The sequence below is a fragment of the Cherax quadricarinatus genome, chromosome 68 (assembly GCF_038502225.1).
Source record: "Cherax quadricarinatus isolate ZL_2023a chromosome 68, ASM3850222v1, whole genome shotgun sequence".
Lineage (NCBI taxonomy): Eukaryota > Metazoa > Arthropoda > Malacostraca > Decapoda > Parastacidae > Cherax > Cherax quadricarinatus.
The window spans coordinates 19375775-19398274 of NC_091359.1; the positions used below are offsets into that span (position 1 = coordinate 19375775).

A 22500-nucleotide genomic window follows, 5' to 3' on the forward strand; every position below is an offset into this window, starting at 1 on the left:
CCGTGTCTGTTTCTCAACACAAGCAGTGCTGGAGGACTGACCCACCCTCCGTGTCTGTTACTCAACACAAGCAGTGCTGGAGGACTGACCCACCCTCCGTGTCTGTTACTCAACACAAACAGTGCTGGAGGACTGACCCTCCCTCCGTGTCTGTTACTCAACACAAACAGTGCTGGAGGACTGACCCTCCCTCCGTGTCTGTTTCTCAACACAAGCAGTGCTGGAGGACTGACCCACCCTCCGTGTCTGTTACTCAACACAAACAGTGCTGGAGGACTGACCCACCCTCCGTGTCTGTTACTCAACACAAGCAGTGCTGGAGGACTGACTCTCCCTCCGTGTCTGTTACTCAACACAAGCAGTGCTGGAGGACTGACCCACCCTCCGTGTCTGTTACTCAACACAAGCAGTGCTGGAGGACTGACCCACCCTCCGTGTCTGTTACTCAACACAAGCAGTGCTGGAGGACTGACCCACCCTCCGTGTCTGTTACTCAACACAAGCAGTGCTGGAGGACTGACCCACCCTCCGTGTCTGTTACTCAACACAAGCATTGCTGGAGGACTGACCCTCCCTCCGTGTCTGTTACTCAACACAAGCAGTGCTGGAGGACTGACCCACCCTCCGTGTCTGTTACTCAACACAAGCAGTGCTGGAGGACTGACCCACCCTCCGTGTCTGTTACTCAACACAAGCAGTGCTGGAGGACTGACCCACCCTCCGTGTCTGTTACTCAACACAAGCAGTGCTGGAGGACTGACCCTCCCTCCGTGTCTGTTACTCAACACAAGCAGTGCTGGAGGACTGACCCTCCCTCCGTGTCTGTTACTCAACACAAGCAGTGCTGGAGGACTGACCCACCCTCCGTGTCTGTTACTCAACACAAGCAGTGCTGGAGGACTGACCCACCCTCCGTGTCTGTTACTCAACACAAGCAGTGCTGGAGGACTGACCCACCCTCCGTGTCTGTTACTCAACACAAGCAGTGCTGGAGGACTGACCCACCCTCCGTGTCTGTTACTCAACACAAGCAGTGCTGGAGGACTGACTCTCCCTCCGTGTCTGTTACTCAACACAAACAGTGCTGGAGGACTGACCCTCCCTCCGTGTCTGTTACTCAACACAAGCAGTGCTGAAGGACTGACCCACCCTCCGTGTCTGTTACTCAACACAAGCAGTGCTGGAGGACTGACCCTCCCTCCGTGTCTGTTACTCAACACAAGCAGTGCTGGAGGACTGACTCTCCCTCCGTGTCTGTTACTCAACACAAACAGTGCTGGAGGACTGACCCACCCTCCGTGTCTGTTACTCAACACAAGCAGTGCTGGAGGACTGACCCACCCTCCGTGTCTGTTACTCAACACAAGCAGTGCTGGAGGACTGACTCTCCCTCCGTGTCTGTTACTCAACACAAGCAGTGCTGGAGGACTGACCCACCCTCCGTGTCTGTTACTCAACACAAGCAGTGCTGGAGGACTGACTCTCCCTCCGTGTCTGTTACTCAACACAAGCAGTGCTGGAGGACTGACTCTCCCTCCGTGTCTGTTACTCAACACAAGCAGTGCTGGAGGACTGACCCTCCCTCCGTGTCTGTTACTCAACACAAGCAGTGCTGGAGGACTGACCCACCCTCCGTGTCTGTTACTCAACACAAACAGTGCTGGAGGACTGACTCTCCCTCCGTGTCTGTTACTCAACACAAGCAGTGCTGGAGGACTGACCCACCCTCCGTGTCTGTTACTCAACACAAGCAGTGCTGGAGGACTGACTCTCCCTCCGTGTCTGTTACTCAACACAAGCAGTGCTGGAGGACTGACCCTCCCTCCGTGTCTGTTACTCAACACAAGCAGTGCTGGAGGACTGACTCTCCCTCCGTGTCTGTTACTCAACACAAGCAGTGCTGGAGGACTGACTCTCCCTCCGTCTAACCTAAACTTACTCCCAGCATTTTAGTCGCCTTCTACGACACTTATTGCTTACCGGAGAAGGATTCTAACTCACTTCCCCGTGGAACTGGAAGTATACAACACAAGGGACAAGAACAAATAAGAAACTCAGATGAAAGTGTATACACACACATCTACACGTATATGTATATATATATATATATATATATATATATATATATATATATATATATATATATATATATATATATATATATATATATATATATATATATATATATATATATATATATATATATATATATATATATATATATATATATATATATATATATATATATATATATATATATATATATATATATAATGATATAAGCACAATATGTACAAGCAATGTTAACTTGGGCAGCTGCAGATGTTCCACAGATCACATTTATAATAATAATGATAATAATAATTACCTTTATTTCTACATGTACAAGGTATACAGGTCTAGCTGACATCAATGACATACTACTATATAGAAAACCACTTGTTATTCTGAGCATTTCCTGCAAATTAAGTCAGTTTTGTCCCAGGATGCGACCCACACCAGTCCACTAACACCCAGGTACCTATTTTACTGACGGTGAATATGGACAGCAGGTGTCTTAAGGAAACACCCTCTAATGTTTCCACCCGTACCGGGGATCGACCCCGGGACATCGATGTGTGAGCTAAGTGCACTGGCAATCGAGCTGCGGGAAACCCAGACAGAAGACAAGAGTCGAACACATAGTAACGCTGCTCCATATGTATGATCAGTTTTCAGATGATATCAATAACCTTATTATTATTTAAGTATTTAATAATCACAGTTCGTGTTTGTATTATCTACTGCGTGTCAAGGCTGGGCACTAGCATCACGGGCTGCCGAGGCTGTGACCCTCCAGGTAGCACTCAGGTACACTCAACTCTGGCCGCTAACAACACTTGCTAATATTTTTACCATGTCTCTGGTAACCTCCTTCACACTTAGTCATTTCTCTTAATCATTAATTCTCTTGTCATCACCTATATTACAAATATTCATAAGAGCATCGCCTCTGTGCCATCCTGACACAGCTGGAATGTAGTATTTACTAGAGGAGGTGAAGCAGGAGCATCAGGCAACAAGCGCCGACGTTAGTAACTCCCAGACACCAGAGGAGAGAAGATATTATCAACATTACTCTGTAAGTAACCGCAAACATTCTTTATATTATTAAAATATTATTGTGTTTAGTTCGTCAGGAAAATATTTCTTAATGGGTGTCTCTATCAGATAATGACGTATTAAGTAGAGAAGCATCAACTAGCCTACCCAACATATTAAAAAATTATGCACTATATCCGTGACATTGAACATTAAAATGGTATGAAATACCGACAGATTGTTAGGTAAGACACATATGCAACAGTTAGGTATCTTTATTTCGAAACGTTTCGCCTACACAGTAGGCTTCTTCAGTCGAGTACAGAAAGGTTGATAGAAGCAGAAGATACTTGAAGATGATGTAATCAGTCCATCACCCTTAAAGTTTTGAGGTGGTCAGTCCCTCAGTCTGGAGAAGAGCATTGTTCCGTTGTCTGAAACAATATGAAGTAGAAGTGACAGAATGGGGCCTTTATATAGTGCCAGGAGGTGAGACGTAGGTTGCTTTGGGAGGGCAGGTCCTTCTCAAACCCAGCCGTTCTCACTAGTAGAGGTTGTCGAAGTGGTCTGTACCAAGATACCCTTGTGTTGCAGTGTCTGACAGAATGAACATTAAAATGGTATGAAATACCGACAGATTGTTAGGTAAGACACATATGCAACAGTTAGGTATCTTTATTTCGAAACGTTTCGCCTACACAGTAGGCTTCTTCAGTCGAGTACAGAAAGGTTGATAGAAGCAGAAGATACTTGAAGACGATGTAATCAGTCCATCACCCTTAAAGTTTTGAGGTGGTCAGTCCCTCAGTCTGGAGAAGAGCATTGTTCCGTTGTCTGAAACAATATGAAGTAGAAGTGACAGAATGGGGCCTTTATATAGTGCCAGGAGGTGAGACGTAGGTTGCTTTGGGAGGGCAGGTCCTTCTCAAACCCAGCCGTTCTCACTAGTAGAGGTTGTCGAAGTGGTCTGTACCAAGATACCCTTGTGTTGCAGTGTCTGACAGAATGAACATTAAAATGGTATGAAATACCGACAGATTGTTAGGTAAGACACATATGCAACAGTTAGGTATCTTTATTTCGAAACGTTTCGCCTACACAGTAGGCTTCTTCAGTCGAGTACAGAAAGGTTGATAGAAGCAGAAGATACTTGAAGACGATGTAATCAGTCCATCACCCTTAAAGTTTTGAGGTGGTCAGTCCCTCAGTCTGGAGAAGAGCATTGTTCCGTTGTCTGAAACAATATGAAGTAGAAGTGACAGAATGGGGCCTTTATATAGTGCCAGGAGGTGAGACGTAGGTTGCTTTGGGAGGGCAGGTCCTTCTCAAACCCAGCCGTTCTCACTAGTAGAGGTTGTCGAAGTGGTCTGTACCAAGATACCCTTGTGTTGCAGTGTCTGACAGAATGAACATTAAAATGGTATGAAATACCGACAGATTGTTAGGTAAGACACATATGCAACAGTTAGGTATCTTTATTTCGAAACGTTTCGCCTACACAGTAGGCTTCTTCAGTCGAGTACAGAAAGAGAAGATACTTGAAGACGATGTAATCTTGTGTTGTGTAATGGTGTCTTACCTAACAATCTGTCGGTATTTCATACCATTTTAATGTTCATTCTGTCAGACACTGCAACACAAGGGTATCTTGGTAAAGACCACTTCGACAACCTCTACTAGTGAGAACGGCTGGGTTTGAGAAGGACCTGCCCTCCCAAAGCAACCTACGTCTCACCTCCTGGCACTATATAAGGGCCCCATTCTGTCACTTCTACTTCATATTGTTTCAGACAACGGAACAATGCTCTTCTCCAGACTGAGGGACTGACCACCTCAAAACTTTAAGGGTGATGGACTGATTACATCGTCTTCAAGTATCTTCTGCTTCTATCAACCTTTCTGTACTCGACTGAAGAAGCCTACTGTGTAGGCGAAACGTTTCGAAATAAAGATACCTAACTGTTGCATATGTGTCTTACCTAACAATCTGTCGGTATTTCATACCATTTTAATGTTCATTCTGTCAGACACTGCAACACAAGGGTATCTTGGTACAGACCACTTCGACAACCTCTACTAGTGAGAACGGCTGGGTTTGAGAAGGACCTGCCCTCCCAAAGCAACCTACGTCTCACCTCCTGGCACTATATAAAGGCCCCATTCTGTCACTTCTACTTCATATTGTTTCAGACAACGGAACAATGCTCTTCTCCAGACTGAGGGACTGACCACCTCAAAACTTTAAGGGTGATGGACTGATTACATCGTCTTCAAGTATCTTCTGCTTCTATCAACCTTTCTGTACTCGACTGAAGAAGCCTACTGTGTAGGCGAAACGTTTCGAAATAAAGATACCTAACTGTTGCATATGTGTCTTACCTAACAATCCGTGACATTGTAAAGTCTTGCCATTTGTAGCGCAGGAATAACTTTCTATGTTCGCACACTGCGGCTGCGCTCTTCTGCTGAGTTAAATTATTATCCTGGGTAGCGCTAAACCCATAGGGAATGTGCAGCTCCTGTAGGAGGGGTGAAAGGTATTCAGGGAAGTGGACTACAGTTCCAAATCCCTAGATCGAGAGCCCTTCACCAGCATCCGGTGTCAGCACCTATCCCTTGAGGGGTGCTGAGAGCAAGCCAGGTTGTGTTAGCTGTGACTATCACATAGATAACAGTTATCTTGCTATATGTGAGTTTGTAAATATGTTACATATATCAAGGTCGCCACAGTGTGGTGTATCAAGGTCGCTACACAGTGTGGTGTATCAGGGTCGCTACACAGTGTGGTGTATCAAGGTCACTACACAGTGTGGTGTATCAAGGTCGCTACACAGTGTGGTGTATCAAGGTCGCCACACAATGTGGTGTATCAAGGTCGCCACACAGTATGGTGTACCAAGGTCGCTACACAGTGTGGTGTATCAAGGTCGCCACACAGTGTGGTGTATCAAGGTCGCCACACAGTGTGGTGTATCAAGGTCGCTACACAGTGTGGTGTACCAAGGTCGCTACACAGTGTGGTGTACCAATGTCACCACACAGTGTGGTGTATCAAGGTCACCACAGTGTGGCGTATCAAGATCGCCACACAGTGTGGTGTATCAAGGTCACCACACAGTGTGGTGTACCAAGGTCACCACACAGTGTGGTGTATCAAGGTCGCTACACAGTGTGGTGTACCAAGGTCACCACACAGTGTGGTGTATCAAGGTCGCTACACAGTGTGGTGTACCAAGGTCACCACACAGTGTGGTGTATCAAGGTCGCTACACAGTGTGGTGTACCAAGGTCACCACACAGTGTGGTGTATCAAGGTCACAGTGTGGTGTATCAAGGTCGCTACAGTGATGTATCAAGGTCACCACACAGTGTGGTGTATCAAGGTCGCTACACAGTGTGGTGTACCAAGATCACCACACAGTGTGGTGTATCAAGGTCGTCACACAGTGTGGTGTATCAAGGTCGCTACATTGTGGTGTACCAAGGTCACCACACAGTGTGGGGTATCAAGTTCGCAACACAGTGTGGTGTACCAAGGTCACCACACAGTGTGGTGTATCAAGGTCGCCACACAGTGTGGTTTATCAAGGTCGCTACACAGTGTGATGTATCAAGGTCACCACACAGTGTGGTGTATCAAGGTCGCTACACAGTGTGGTTTATCAAGGTCACCACACTGTGTGGTGCATCAAGGTCGCCACACAGTGTGGTGTATCAAGGTCGCCACACAGTGTGGTGTGTCAAGGTCACCACACAGTGTGGTGTATCAAGGTCACTACACAGTGTGATGTATCAAGGTCACCACAGTGTGGTGTATCAAGGTCACCACACAGTGTGGTGTATCAAGGTCACTACACAGTGTGGTGTATCAAGGTCGCTACACAGTGCGCTGTATCAAGATCACCACACAGTGTGGTGTATCAAGGTCACTACACAGTGTGATGTATCAAGGTCGCCACACAGTGTGATGTATCAAGGTCACCACACAGTGGTGTATCAAGGTCACTACACAGTGATGTATCAAGGTCGCCACACAGTGTGATGTATCAAGGTCACCACACAGTGTGGTGTATCAAGGTCACTACACAGTGTGGTGTATCATGGTCGCTACACAGTGCGCTGTATCAAGGTCACCACACAGTGTGGTGTATCAGGGTCGCTACACAGTGCGGTGTATCAAGGTCACCTCACAGTGCGGTGTATCAAGGTCACCTCACAGTGTGGTGTATCATGGTCGCCACACAATGTGGTGTATCAGGGTCGCTACACAGTGTGGTGTATCAAGGTCGCTACACAGTGGTGTATCAAGGTCGTTACAGTGTGGTGTATCAAGGTCACCACACAGTGTGGTGTATCAAGGTCGCCACATAGTGTGGTGTATCAAGGTCACTACAGTGTGGTGTATCAAGGTCGCCACACAATGTGGTGTACCAAGGTCACCACACAATGTGGTGTATCAAGGTCACCACAAAGTGTGGTGTATCAAGGTCGCTACACAGTGCGCTGAATCAAGGTCGCTACACAGTGTGGTGTACCAAGGTCGCCACACAGTGCGGTACATCAAGGTCGCCACACAATGTGGTGTATCAAAGTCGCTACACATTGTGGTGTATCAAGGTCACACTGTGTGGTGTATCAAGGTTGCTACACAGTGTGGTGTATCAAGGTCGCTACACACTGTGGTGTATCAAGGTCACCACACAGTGTGGTGTGTCAAGGTCACCACACAGTGTGGTGTATCAAGGTCGCTACACAGTGTGGTGTATCAAGGTCACCACACAGTGTGGTGTATCAAGGTCACCACACAGTGTGGTGTATCAAGGTCGCTACACAGTGTGGTGTATGAAGGTCGCTACACAGTGTGGTGTATCAAGGTCGCCACACAATGTGGTGTATCAAGGTCGCCACACAATGTGGTGTATCAAGGTCGCTACACAGTGTGGTGAATCAAGGTCACCACACAGTGTGGTGTATCAAGGTGGCCACACAGTGTTGTGTATCAAGGTCGCTACACAGTGTGGTGTATCAAGGTCACTACACAGTGTGGTGTATCAGGGTCGCTACACAGTGTGGTGTATCAAGGTCGCTACACAGTGTGGTGTATCAAGGTCGCTACACAGTGTGGTGTATCAAGGTGTTTGTCACTGCCTGAGTCCAGGAAGGTATCCCTCGTATACCATAGCCCGTACCTCAACCCAAAGAACTGTAGATTAATGTTTTCAAAAGGCCCAGGAGCTGTAGATCAATACCTGTAAGAGAACCAGGAACAGGATATTATAAGTTTAGAAACATTCGGCAAAAATCCAAACAACATCATAATCAAGGAAGTAACGAGACAACATGATAATCAAGGAAGTAACGAGACAACATGATAATCAAGGAAGTAACGAGAAAACACTCAGCCTTGACTGACTCAATCATGCTGAGTTTCCCTGTACAGGAACTTTTCAAGATCAACGCCCCCGTGGCCAGGTCTCTTGATATCTCGCAAAATATCAATTTTCACAGGAAGTTATTTAATCCATAGTATAAATAGACTGTAGGTAAAGTAGAATGTACGCCATTGCAGTAGTTGGTAACTTCTGAATCTAAATTTTGTAACAAACACACACACACACACACACACATATATATATATATATATATATATATATATATATATATATATATATATATATATATATATATATATATATATATATATATATATATATATATATATATATATAAGTATATACATATATATATATATATATATATATATATATATATATATATATATATATATATATATATATATATATATATATATATGTATATACATATATATATATATATATATATATATATATATATATATATATATATATATATATATTATATATATATATATGTATGTATATATATATATATATATATATATATATATATATATATATATATATATATATATATATATATATATATATATATATATATATTACACAGGGTTTGACAAGGTTAAGGATCCCTAGCTTTATTGACAAGCTATTTACAGGTTAAGGATTCCTAACTTTATTGGCAAGATAAGACCTGTTACCTACATCAGCTCATTTGAAAGCATTTTTATTGCTATGAGACATACAAGTAGGGAGCAGGATGAAGTTGGAGCAATTTATGGGCCAGCATTTTCATTTGATCAACTAACTTTATATCGTTGACATAATTATGCTGTACGAATGTGTTCCATACTCGAGTCATCCTGGGTATATATGATCTCAGATGGAGTGATGTTCTGGAGAAGGGTACAGCCAGAGTGAAGTTGCTGCTTTCTGCCCGTCTTGTGGCATAAAAGCTTGTTTCACACTGCCCTCGAAGTGGATCCAAGTATGGTACTTTGACAATACTGGCCTTGTACATAACAGTAAGGCCACCCACATCCCTCCTGTGTTGAAGGCTCTGCTGAAATGACAGATCTATCTAGGATTGGTCCAGGCGAGAGATGAGACGTCTTGCTCTGTTCTCTACTCTGTCAAGCAGTCGCAGATGAGAGGGGGGCAGGCAAACCAAGAAAGTGGAGCATACTCAAGGTGTGAGCGTGCTTGTGCCTCGTACAGAATCTTGCAAACCCTACTGTCAAGCAGATGCGAGCCTCGGCGAAGTGCTGTAAGCTTCCTGGCTGCCTTGTTTGCAAGATTTGCAACGTGGTTCTTCATGGTCAGTTTGGAATCAAATTTCACCCCAAGGATATCAACTTCTTCTCCAGGTGCCAACACCCTCCCATTCATCCTTACTACTGCACCAGCATTACCATCATGGTGTCTAGAGACCATTTTCGTTTTCTCAGGTGCAAATGTTACCTGCCATCTATTTCCCCAAGCTGATATAGCTCTTAGCTGGTGATTGATGTAGCTTAGAGCAGCTGGCATTACTTCTCTTGGATAAGTGAATGTCAGTGTACAGTCGTATGCATATGCATGTGATTCTGGGATGAGATGAAGAAGGTCGTTGAAGTAGACATTCCATAACAATGGTCCCAGTACGCTTCCTTGTGGAACACTTGCTCCAATAGGATGTCTTGCTGATTCCGTTCCATTGAGAACTACACTTAGAGATCTACCATGAAGGTAATCACTGAGGAGACATAGCGTAGAGCCTCCAATTCCCAGTGCTTGCAGTTTTGCTAAAAGGCCCTGGTGCCACATCCGGCAGAAAGCACCAGCAATATATATATATATATATATATATATATATATATATATATATATATATATATATATATATATATATATATATATATATATATATATATATATATATATATATATATATATATATATATATATATACATGTGTGTGTGTGTTTGTGTCTGTGAGTGTATACAATATAAACTGATTATTGTATTATTGTAACAGAGAGAGTAACCTACCATTGAGAAGGCTTACCATGGCTGGTGATTTAGAGAAGACAGAGTTGGTGATGCTGACTCCTGGTGACTTCGAGGAAGTGGCTCAGCTGATTGAACGTCATTTTCTCAAGAGAAACCCTCTTGTAAGTCTCCTCTTGATTTTCTAATATAATTTCTTCTAATGTTCACTCTACAGTTATATATGTAAAACATTAAATATTCCCATGACAAAAGTTTTAAAAACTTAGTTGTCTCATTAAAAACGTCTATATTAAACAATTACTTCAAGTGAGCTTCATTTAAACGTTTTACAGAATATTGCAGCCAATGAAACATCTGCGGAATGCTTCGGGGATTCCTTTGGCTTAAGAATTAAATCATCTTTGGAGTCCGGGTTTTGTGTGGGCGCCCGGGAGAAGACCACCAAGAAAATGGTGGGTCTGAAACTAGCCAGTGTGGGAAGAGTGGATCAACTATGTACACGAGATACAGAAAGATTGGTAATGAGATTGAGGGACATTTTAAACAATTTACTGGTTTAAAAAGATACGTGAGTAAAAACTAGGACATATTTATTAAAAAAAGTTTCTGTCTAGGGACTTTGATCACTTCGATCAAGGTCCTAGTTTTTTCTCCCGTTTTTTTTTTAAACCATTTTGTCGCTATCTATTACCAGGGTTTATATACCAAACAATTTACCATTTTCTAAACACTTGCTTGTGCCTATAAATTTCTAAAAGACGTCATAAAGATCTCGTATGTAAGACATGTGTCATATATCTTGTGTAAGAGCTCTTCTGTACGATACTGATCAGATAACTTTACTCAGAGAGGGAAGAGTGTTGGGTGTCGTATCTTGGCCATGATTAATGTTGACGCTGAGATGTTCCAACACGTCACTAGCGTCCTGTTTCTACTGTATGTGTGTGTCCATCCTCGCTACTGTGGTCGAGGCCTCGCACGCATGATGGTCCAGGTAAAGACGTGTCAAATGATGATTAACACCGGCATATGCAGTAATAATAACATTTTATTAAGTATGGCTAAGAAGCCACAAGTTATTCTTACATAAATGACGTAAATTATTTTGCTTCACCTGTCAACGAGAGAAAAGTTGCGTTAAGAGACATCAGTCCCCTTTCCCTACTTTCCCTACTTTCCCTACTTTCCCTACTTTCCCTACTTTCCCTACTTTCCCTACTTTCGTAAGGTGAAGTCCAGGATCTTTCCTTAATTCAAATAATTTGTTAAGTTATACCATGAATTAAGTAAAGATCCTGGACTTCACCTTACGAAAACAGACAAAGTAAATGTGATAGTAATTATGTACAAGGTAGATTATAGTGGAAAAATAAACTTGATATTAGGAGACAGAGAAACTCAGGCGCCTCTTAACACTGGTGAAAGACTGTCTTGATCTAAGATATATATTGATCCAAGGAATTAGACCAGTTCATGAAGTCATTGATGTAATCGTATATATAATATTTCCACAGAAGGTGATGGAGATGGGTCGTGATCGAGGCATCGAAGCAATGTTTGTACAGGCCACCAACACCCTCTCTGCCAGGATCTACACTCGTCTTGGCTTCGAAACTGTCAAGTCTCTGGACCTGTCAACCATCGCAGATGAGATGGGTCTTGACCTCTCTCTTATACCTCAGGAGGAAACTATCATTAAACTCATGCTTAAAAGGTAGACAGACTGGATATGTAGTCAGTTTTTATGTCGTGAGTGAGCTTGTACAATGTTATATGGATCAATGGCGCCACTCAGTGTGGTGTAACAGGCTTCGATAGCTTGTGTTTCAGTCACTGCGTGAGTCCAGGAAGATAGCGTCGCTGGCCCTATATGACCTGTGGCCTCGTATGGCCCGTGGCCTGGTGGCAAAAGCTCTCGCTTCAACACGGTGAGGGGTCCGGGTTCGACTCTCAGCAAAAGTTGAAAACATTGGACATGTTTCCTTACACTTGTTGTCCATGTTCACCCATCAGTAAAAAAGAATAGGTACCTGGGTGTTAGTGGACTGGTGTGGGTCGCATCCTGGGACAAAACTGACCTAATTTGCCCGAAATGCTCAGAATAACAAGCGGTTTTCTATATAGTAGTATGTCGTTGATGTCAACTAGGCCTATATACCATGTACATGTACTTGTAGTATATAAAGATATCATTATTATTATTATTATTATTATTATTATTATTATTATTATTATTATTATTATTTTTATTGTATGCCATAACCCGAGCTCTGTACTTTAACCCAAGCATCTGCAGATTAACACCCTCAAAATCGCTCAGGAGCTGTAAATCAACAACCTTTTATGGGCCAGGAACTGAAACTCATCCCAGCCAAACTCAAATTATCAATACCGTAACACCCTAGGCAAAATCATAACCCAGCGAGTGACAAGACTCAGCACTCAACCTTGACTCACTCACTCATCTGAGTAAATAATCTTAATCTACTAATTTCTTAAAAACTCCTAAAATAATTTGAATAAGTTATGTATATATATATATATATATATATATATATATATATATATATATATATATATATATATATATATATATATATATATATGCAAAACAACCACTCTGAAAGAATAGAGAAATTCCAAGCGCTTTCGTGACTACTCACATTATCAAGGAACTATGAAAGTGAAGCATCCAAGGAAGCTATATAAGGGGTCTGGCCAGCACCTCACTATCAGATCCCACAACGGTTAAACACCTGACGCGCGCCGACCCAACTTGGATAGGTCCTTTGCACAACTCACCCACAAACTATTCTACCCAAGAAAATTTAAAAATTATTTGTCCAGTGTATTATTAAATTCTTCCCAAATTCTATTAATTGTAAATGGATCTAATTTATATAAACCAAAGGAAATATTCATATTATTGTCAAAACTGCTTATATATATATATATATATATATATATATATATATATATATATATATATATATATATATATATATATATATATATATATATATATATATATATATATATATATATATATATATAAATTCAAGGATTAGTATGTGCATTAAAATAAGGGTAGGATGTGAAAAGTGGGTCATAATAAGTGTGTATGCACCTGCGGAAGAGGGGAGTATAGAGGAGAGAGAGATTTTGGGAGATGTTAAGCGAATGTGTAGGAACTTTTGAACCAAGTGACAGAGTAATTGTGGTAGGGGACCTAAATGCTAAAGTAGGAGAAACATTTAGAGAGGGTGTGGTAGGTAAGTTTGGGGTGCCAGGTGTAAATGATAATGGGAGCCCTTTGATTGAACCTTGTATAGAAAGGGGTTTAGTTATAGGTAATACATATCTTAAGAAAAAGAGGATAAATAAGTATACAAGATATGATGTATGGAGAAATGACAGTAGTTTGTTGGATTATGTATTGGTAGATAAAAGACTGTTGAGTAGACTTCAGGATGTACATGTTTATAGAGGGGCCACAGATATATCAGATCACTTTTTAGTTGTAGCTACAGTGTGAGTAAAAGGTAGATGGGATACAAGGAAAATGGAAGCAGAGAGAGGTGAAGGTTTATAAGCTAAAGGAAGAGGCAGTTAAGGTAAGATATAAACAATTGTTGGAGGACAGATGGGCTAGTGAGAGTATAGGCAATGGGGTAGAAAATGTATGGGGTAGGTTTAAGAATATAGTGTTAGAGTGTTCAGCAGAAGTTTGTGGTTACAGGAAAGTGGGTGTGGGAGGGAAGAAGAGCGATTGGTGGAATGATGATGTAAAGAAAATAGTAAGAGAGAAAAAGTTAACATATGGGAGGCTTTTACAAAGTAGAAGTGATGCAAGGAGGGAAGAGTATGTGGAGAGAAAAAGAGAGGTTAAGAGAGTAGTGAAGCAATGTAAAAAGAGAGCAAATGAGAGAGTGGGTGAGATGTTATCCACAAACTTTGTAGAAAATAAGAAAAAGTTTTGGAGTGAGATTAATAAGTTGAGGAAGCCTAAGGAACAAATGTTTACCTGGAGTTTACCTGGAGAGAGTTCCGGGGGTCAACGCCCCCGCGGCCCGCTCTGTGACCAGGCCTCATGGTGGATCAGAGCCTGATCAACCAGGCTGTTGCTGCTGGCTGCACGCAAACCAACGTACGAGCCACAGCCCGGCTGGTCAGGAACCGACTTTAGGTGCTTGTCCAGTGCCAGCTTGAAGACTGCCAGGGGTCTGTTGGTAATCCTCCTTATGTATGCTGGGAGGCAGTTGAACAGTCTCGGGCCCCTGACACTTATTGTATGGTCTCTTAACGTGCTAGTGACACCCCTGTTTTTCATTGGGGGGATGGTGCATCGTCTGCCAAGTCTTTTGCTTTCGTAGTGAGTGATTTTCGTGTGCAAGTTCGGTACTAGTCCCTCTAGGATTTTCCAGGCGTATACAATCATGTATCTCTCCCGCCTGCGTTCCAGGGAATACAGGTTTAGGAACCTCAAGCGCTCCCAGTAATTGAGGTGTTTTATCTCCGTTATGTGCGCCGTGAAGGTTCTCTGTACATTTTCTAGGTTAGCAATTTCACCTGCCTTGAAAGGTTCTGTTAGTGTGCAGCAATATTCCAGCCTAGATAGAACAAGTGACCTGAAGAGTGTCATCATGGGCTTGGCCTCCCTAGTTTTGAAGGTTCTCATTATCCATCCTGTCATTTTTCTAGCAGATGCGATTGATACACTGTTATGGTCCTTGAAGGTGAGATCCTCCGACATGATCACTCCCAGGTCTTTGACGTTGGTGTTTCGCTCTATTTTGTGGCCAGAATTTGTTTTGTACTCTGATGAAGATTTAATTTCCTCGTGTTTACCATATCTGAGTAATTGAAATTTCTCATCGTTGAACTTCATATTGTTTTCTGCAGCCCACTGAAAGATTTGGTTGATGTCCGCCTGGAGCCTTGCAGTGTCTGCAATGGAAGACACTGTCATGCAGATTCGGGTGTCATCTGCAAAGGAAGACACGGTGCTGTGGCTGACATCCTTGTCTATGTCGGATATGAGGATGAGGAACAAGTTGGGAGCGAGTACTGTGCCTTGTGGAACAGAGCTTTTCACCGTAGCTGCCTCGGACTTTACTCTGTTGACTACTACTCTCTGTGTTCTGTTAGTGAGGAAATTATAGATCCATCGACCGACTTTTCCTGTTATTCCTTTAGCACGCATTTTGTGCGCTATTACGCAGTGGTCACACTTGTCGAAGGCTTTTGCAAAGTCTGTATATATTACATCTGCATTCTTTTTGTCTTCTAGTGCATCTAGGACCTTGTCGTAGTGATCCAATAGTTGAGACAGACAGGAGCGACCTGTTCTAAACCCATGTTGCCCTGGGTTGTGTAACTGATGGGTTTCTAGATGGGTGGTGATCTTGCTTCTTAGGACCCTTTCAAAGATTTTTATGATATGGGATGTTAGTGCTATCGGTCTGTAGTTCTTTGCTGTTGCTTTACTGCCCCCTTTGTGGAGTGGGGCTATGTCTGTTGTTTTTAGTAACTGTGGGACGACCCCCGTGTCCATGCTCCCTCTCCGTAGGATGGAAAAGGCTCGTGATAGGGGCTTCTTACAGTTCTTGATGAATTGATGAATTGTACGGTTGAGTTATTACTGAAAGAATTAAGAGTAAAACAGAGAGCAGGATAGCAGATGAACAAGGAGGCTTTAGGAAGGGTAAGGGGTGCGTAGACCAAGTGTTTACAGTGAAACGTATGGGTCAACAGTATTTAGATAAGGGTAAATAGGTTTTTGTGGCATTTAAGAATCTGGAAAAGGCGTATGACAGGGCTGATAGGGGGGGGGGGGTAGGGGGCATTGTGGCACATGTTGCAGGTGTATGGTGTAGGAGGTAGGTTATTGAAAGCAGTGAAAAGTTTTTACGAGGATGGTGAGGCTCAAGATAGAGTATGTAGGAGAGAGGGAGATTATTTCCCAGTAAAAGTAGGCCGTAGACAAGGATGTGTGATGTCACCGTGGTTGTTCAATACATATATAGATGAAGTTGTAAGAGAAGTGAATGCTTGGGCGTTGGCAAGAGGTTTGGGGTTAAAAAATGAAGAATCTAACACAAAGTGGGAGTTGTTACATTTGCTTTTAGCTGATAACAATGTGCTTTTGGGGGATTTTAAAGAGAAGTTGCAGAGGTTGTTGGATGAATTCTGGTAGGTTATGTAAAAGAAGAAAATTGAAAGTGAATACAGGAAAGAGTAAGGTGATGAGGATAACAAGAAAAATTATGTAACGAAGGACTGAATATCAGATTGGAGGGAGAGAGTATGGAAGAGGTGAATCTATTCAAATATTTAGGAGTGGAAGTGTCAGCAAATGGGTCAATAAAAGATGAGGCGAATCATTGAGTTGACGAGGGGAAAAAGGTGATTGGTGCACTTATGAGTCTGTGAAGACAAAAATACTTTGTCTATGGAAGCAATGAGGGGAATGTATGAGGTATAGTTATACCAACGCTCTTATATGGGTGTGAAGCATGGGTGGCGAATGTTGCAACAAGAAGAAGGCTGGAGGCAATGGAGATGTCTTGCCAAATGCGCACTTACACTAGTTACAAAACTACAACATTAACACCCCTCCTTCAGAGTGCCGGCACTGTACTTCCCATCTCCAGGACTCAAGTCCGGCCTGCCGGTTTCCCTGAACCCCTTCATAAATGTTACCTTGCTCACACTCCAACAGCATGTCAAGTCCTAAAAACCATTTGTCTCCATTTGCTCCTAACTAACACACTCACGTATGCTTGCTAGAAGTCCAATCCCCTCTCACACTAAACCTCCTTTAACCCTTCCCTCCAACCTCTCCTAAGACGACCTCTACTTCGCCGTCACTCCACTACAGATACATACACTCGAAGCCATTATACTTCGTTCCACCCTCTCTACATATCCGAACCACCTTAACAACCCCTCCTCAGCCCTCTTGATAATAGTTTTGGTGATCCTGCACCTCCTCCTAATTTCCAGACTACGAATTCTCTGCATTATATTCACACCACACATTGCCTCAGACACGACGTCTCCACTGCCTCCAGCCTTTTCCTTGTTGCAACATTCACCATTCATATATATATATATATATATATATATATATATATATATATATATATATATATATATATATATATATATATATATATAAAATACTAATTATTGCAAGAGAGAGAGTGAAGTAGCACTTAGACTTACCATGGCTGGTGTTACAGAGAACATAGGGTTGAGTCTGGTGGCTTCGAGAAAGTGGCTCAGCTGATGGAACGTCACTTTCTCAAGAGGAACCCTCTTGCAAGTCGACTCTTGATTTTCCAACTTAAACTCTGAAGCCTTTTCTCAGAGTATTGCACCACTATAGTTCAAATTTTAAGCATATATTCAGATTTAAAACAAATCTTTCCATGACAAAAAAAAAAATCTTTATTTAACTTTTATTTCAACTCTCTCGATCTAAAATCTAAATAAAACTATCACAGCGCACAGCGGCCAGAGAAACACAAGCAGCATCTTATAAGGAAGACAATGAATCAAACATGAAATTAGATTTGAATTCCGGCTGTTGTGTGGGCGTCAGGGAGAAGACGAGGATGCTAGTGGGAGTGAAAACAGACTGCAACGACTGGACGAGGATGCTAGTGGGAGTGAAAACAGACTGCAGCGACTGGACGAGGATGCTAGTGGGAGTGAAAACAGACTGCAACGACTGGACGAGGATGCTAGTGGGAGTGAAAACAGACTGCAACGACTGGACGAGGATGCTAGTGGGAGTGAAAACAGACTGCAGCGACTGGATCAGTTACACAAATGATGCAGAGAAAATGATAGGGAAATTATGAGACAGTTTAGACAGTTTTCCAGCTTCTAAATATTTAAAATGTTCTTGAGTTAGTATTACGATACTATAAATTTTTAGATAATTTTTTTTCTGTTTCTACTGTTGCTACTCTTTCCACTACCAGCATGACTTCTACCACTACTTCTCCACTTCCTTGTTTCTTACTCTGTGTGTCCCGTCCCTCTCCTCCTCTCCTATATGCACTCCCTTCCTCGTAATCGTGTGTTAGTGTGACTAGTCGGTGGTCGGTGGTACAAGTCGGACCGAAACGTCGTTGTAAGCTTTTTTCTCCTATGTGTGGGTTATTTTTATATTCTGTAATCATAAAAACCTTCAGTGGTACATCTTTTGTGTTAAGATAGTGATAAGATAATTTTATTCAGAGCAAGCAGACTCTCGGGGATCGCATCTTGGCCTTGATTGATGCTGATGCCGAGATGTTCCAAGATGTCATATGCTGCCTTTACATACTGCTTGTGTGTGTCCATCCTCACTACGCTGGTCGAGGCCTCGCACACATGATGATCCAGGTAATTAGGTTGCAAACTGTGATTAACACCGGTAAATATTTTAGAAAAATACACATGTGTTAGCTACGACATTTTATTAAGGAGACGGTATGCTATCCTGTGGCTTTATCAGTCCAGTCAACTGATGAAGTTACAGGATACAGACCCAGGTGAGCGGAGATGGGTCTTGAGCGGAGATGGGTCGTGAGCGGAGATGGGTCGTGAGCGGAGATGGGTCTTGAGCGGAGATGGGTCTTGAGCGGAGATGGGTCGTGAGCGGAGATGGGTCGTGAGCGGAGATGGGTCTTGAGCGGAGATGGGTCGTGAGCAGAGATGGGTCGTGAGCGGAGCTGGGTCGTGAGCGGAGATGGGTCGTGCGCGGAGATGGGTCGTGAGCGGAGATGGGTCTTGAGCGGAGATGGGTCGTGAGCGGAGATGGGTCGTGAGCGGAGATGGGTCGTGAGCGGAGATGGGTCGTGAGCGGAGATGGGTCGTGAGCGGAGATGGGTCGTGAGCGGAGATGGGTCGTGAGCGGAGATGGGTCGTGAGCGGAGATGGGTCGTGAGCGGAGATGGGTCGTGAGCGGAGATGGGTCGTGAGCGGAGATGGGTCGTGAGCGGAGATGGGTCTTGAGCGGAGATGGGTCTTGAGCGGAGATGGGTCGTGAGCGGAGATGGGTCGTGAGCGGAGATGGGTCTTGAGCGGAGATGGGTCGTGAGCGGAGATGGGTCTTGAGCGGAGATGGGTCGTGAGCGGAGATGGGTCGTGAGCGGAGATGGGTCGTGAGCGGAGATGAGCGGAGATGGGTCGTGAGCGGAGATGGGTCGTGAGCGGAGATGGGTCGTGAGCGGAGATGGGTCGTGAGCGGAGATGGGTCGTCGGAGATGGGTCTTGAGCGGAGATGGGTCTTGAGCGGAGATGGGTCGTGAGCGGAGATGGGTCGTGAGCGGAGATGGGTCTTGAGCGGAGATGGGTCGTGAGCAGAGATGGGTCTTGAGCGGAGATGGGCGTGAGCGGAGATGGGTCGTGAGCGGAGATGGGTCGTGAGCGGAGATGGGTCGTGAGCGGAGATGGGTCGTGAGCGGAGATGGGTCGTGAGCGGAGATGGGTCGTGAGCGGAGATGGGTCGTGAGCGGAGATGGGTCGTGAGCGGAGATGGGTCGTGAGCGGAGATGGGTCGTGAGCGGAGATGGGTCGTGAGCGAGGTACAGAAGCTGCGTGTGTACCGGTGACCAGCACCTTCTCTGCCAAGATCTTCTCTCGTCGTGAGCGGAGAGGCTTCGAAACTGTCAAATCTCTCGACCTTTCAACCATCGTTGATGAGTTTAACCTTGACCTCTCTCTGATACCTCAAGAAGAAACTACCATTAAACTCATGGTCAAGAGACAGACAGACTGGCTCTGGAGGTAGTTCTATAACATTGGTTTTAACCTTGTACTAATCTGCCAGTGTGGTCTCTAACAACAAGGTCTGTGTCATATATCGCATGAGGAATAAGAAGTAATCAAAACTGATCCAAGGGACGAGAGAATATCTCCGATTCTCAGGAACAAGAATCCTTCAACGGCATCAAGGAAATCTTTCCCTTGAAGAGAAGAGTTCCCATTTATAAGTTGTAATTCTGTCACAATATATTCTCTTGTGGTCTTTATTATTGGTATTCTTGATATTTCTTAATGGTGTTTGTTGCATCTGTCCTTGATATAAAATAAGACGGTTTAATAAAGCCTCGAACTTAACTCATTATACGAAAATTTTGCTCTTGATTTACGAACTTGCATATGACAAAACATTACTGTAATAAAGTTTAAACACAACAATAAAATGTCTTATCTTATTAAAACATCAATTACTGACACATTATTTCAAGTACGTATGTGTCTTGTTGCTCTGACAACTCTACAAACAACCTTCCAGTGTCTTGTTGCTCTGACAACTCTACAAACAACCTTCCAGTGTCTTGTTGCTCTGACAACTCTACAAACAACCTTCCAGTGTGTTGTTGCTCTGACAACTCTACAAACAACCTTCCAGTGTCTTGTTGCTCTGACAACTCTACAAACAACCTTCCAGAGTCTTGTTGCTCTGACAACTCTACAAACAACCTTCCAGTGTCTTGTTGCTCTGACAACTCTACAAACAACCTTCCAGTGTCTTGTTGCTCTGACAACTCTACAAACAACCTTCCAGTGTCTTGTTGCTCTGACAACTCTACAAACAACCTTCCAGTGTCTTGTTGCTCTGACAACTCTACAAACAACCTTCCAGAGTCTTGTTGCTCTGACAACTCTACAAACAACCTTCCAGTGTCTTGTTGCTCTGACAACTCTACAAACAACCTTCCAGTGTCTTGTTGCTCTGACAACTCTACAAACAACCTTCCAGTGTCTTGTTGCTCTGACAACTCTACAAACAACCTTCCAGTGTCTTGTTGCTCTGACAACTCTACAAACAACCTTCCAGTGTCTTGTTGCTCTGACAACTCAACAAACAACCTTCCAGTGTCTTGTTGCTCTGACAACTCTACAAACAACCTTCCAGTGTCTTGTTGCTCTGACAACTCTACAAACAACCTTCCAGTGTCTTGTTGCTCTGACAACTCTACAAACAACCTTCAAGTGTCTTGTTGCTCTGACAACTCTACAAACAACCTTCCAGTGTCTTGTTGCTCTGACAACTCTACAAACAACCTTCCAGTGTCTTGTTGCTCTGACAACTCTACAAACAACCTTCCAGAGTCTTGTTGCTCTGACAACTCTACAAACAACTTGTTGCTCTGACAACTCTACAAACAACGTTCCAGTGTCTTGTTGCTCTGACAACTCTACAAACAACCTTCCAGTGTCTTGTTGCTCTGACAACTCTACAAACAACCTTCCAGTGTCTTGTTGCTCTGACAACTCTACAAACAACCTTCCAGAGTCTTGTTGCACTGACAACTCTACAAACAACTTGTTGCTCTGACAACTCTACAAACAACATTCCAGTGTCTTGTTGCTCTGACAACTCTACAAACAACCTTCCAGTGTCTTGTTGCTCTGACAACTCTACAAACAACCTTCCAGTGTCTTGTTGCTCTGACAACTCTACAAACAACCTTCCAGAGTCTTGTTGCTCTGACAACTCTACAAACAACTTGTTGCTCTGACAACTCTACAAACAACGTTCCAGTGTCTTGTTGCTCTGACAACTCTACAAACAACCTTCCAGTGTCTTGTTGCTCTGACAACTCTACAAACAACCTTCCAGTGTCTTGTTGCCCTGACAACTCTACAAACAACCTTCCAGAGTCTTGTTGCTCTGACAACTCTACAAACAACTTGTTGCTCTGACAACTCTACAAACAACGTTCCAGTGTCTTGTTGCTCTGACAACTCTACAAACAACCTTCCAGAGTCTTGTTGCTCTGACAACTCTACAAACAACTTGTTGCTCTGACAACTCTACAAACAACTTTCCAGTGTCTTGTTGCTCTGACAACTCTACAAACAACCTTCCAGAGTCTTGTTGCTCTGACAACTCTACAAACAACTTGTTGCTCTGACAACTCTACAAACAACCTTCCAGTGTCTTGTTGCTCTGACAACTCTACAAACAACCTTCCAGTGTCTTGTTGCTCTGACAACTCTACAAACAACCTTCCAGTGTCTTGTTGCTCTGACAACTCTACAA

The 22500-nt window shown here is 43.3% G+C and overlaps 2 protein-coding genes across 2 annotated transcripts in view; both read left to right on the plus strand.

The window, feature by feature from the left end:
* LOC128697697 (uncharacterized) overlaps positions 1-22500 on the plus strand; it is a 265769-nt gene that overhangs the window by 178199 nt on the left and 65070 nt on the right. The gene's annotated exons all lie outside the window — the stretch shown is intronic.
* On the plus strand, positions 2925-12738 carry LOC128697601 (arylalkylamine N-acetyltransferase-like 2). The gene is made up of 5 exons (XM_070099522.1): positions 2925-3121; positions 10477-10612; positions 10784-10969; positions 11299-11445; positions 11966-12738. Exons 2-5 carry the CDS (start codon positions 10508-10510, stop codon positions 12167-12169), a joined length of 642 nt encoding a protein of 213 aa, XP_069955623.1. The 5' UTR covers positions 2925-3121; positions 10477-10507; the 3' UTR covers positions 12170-12738.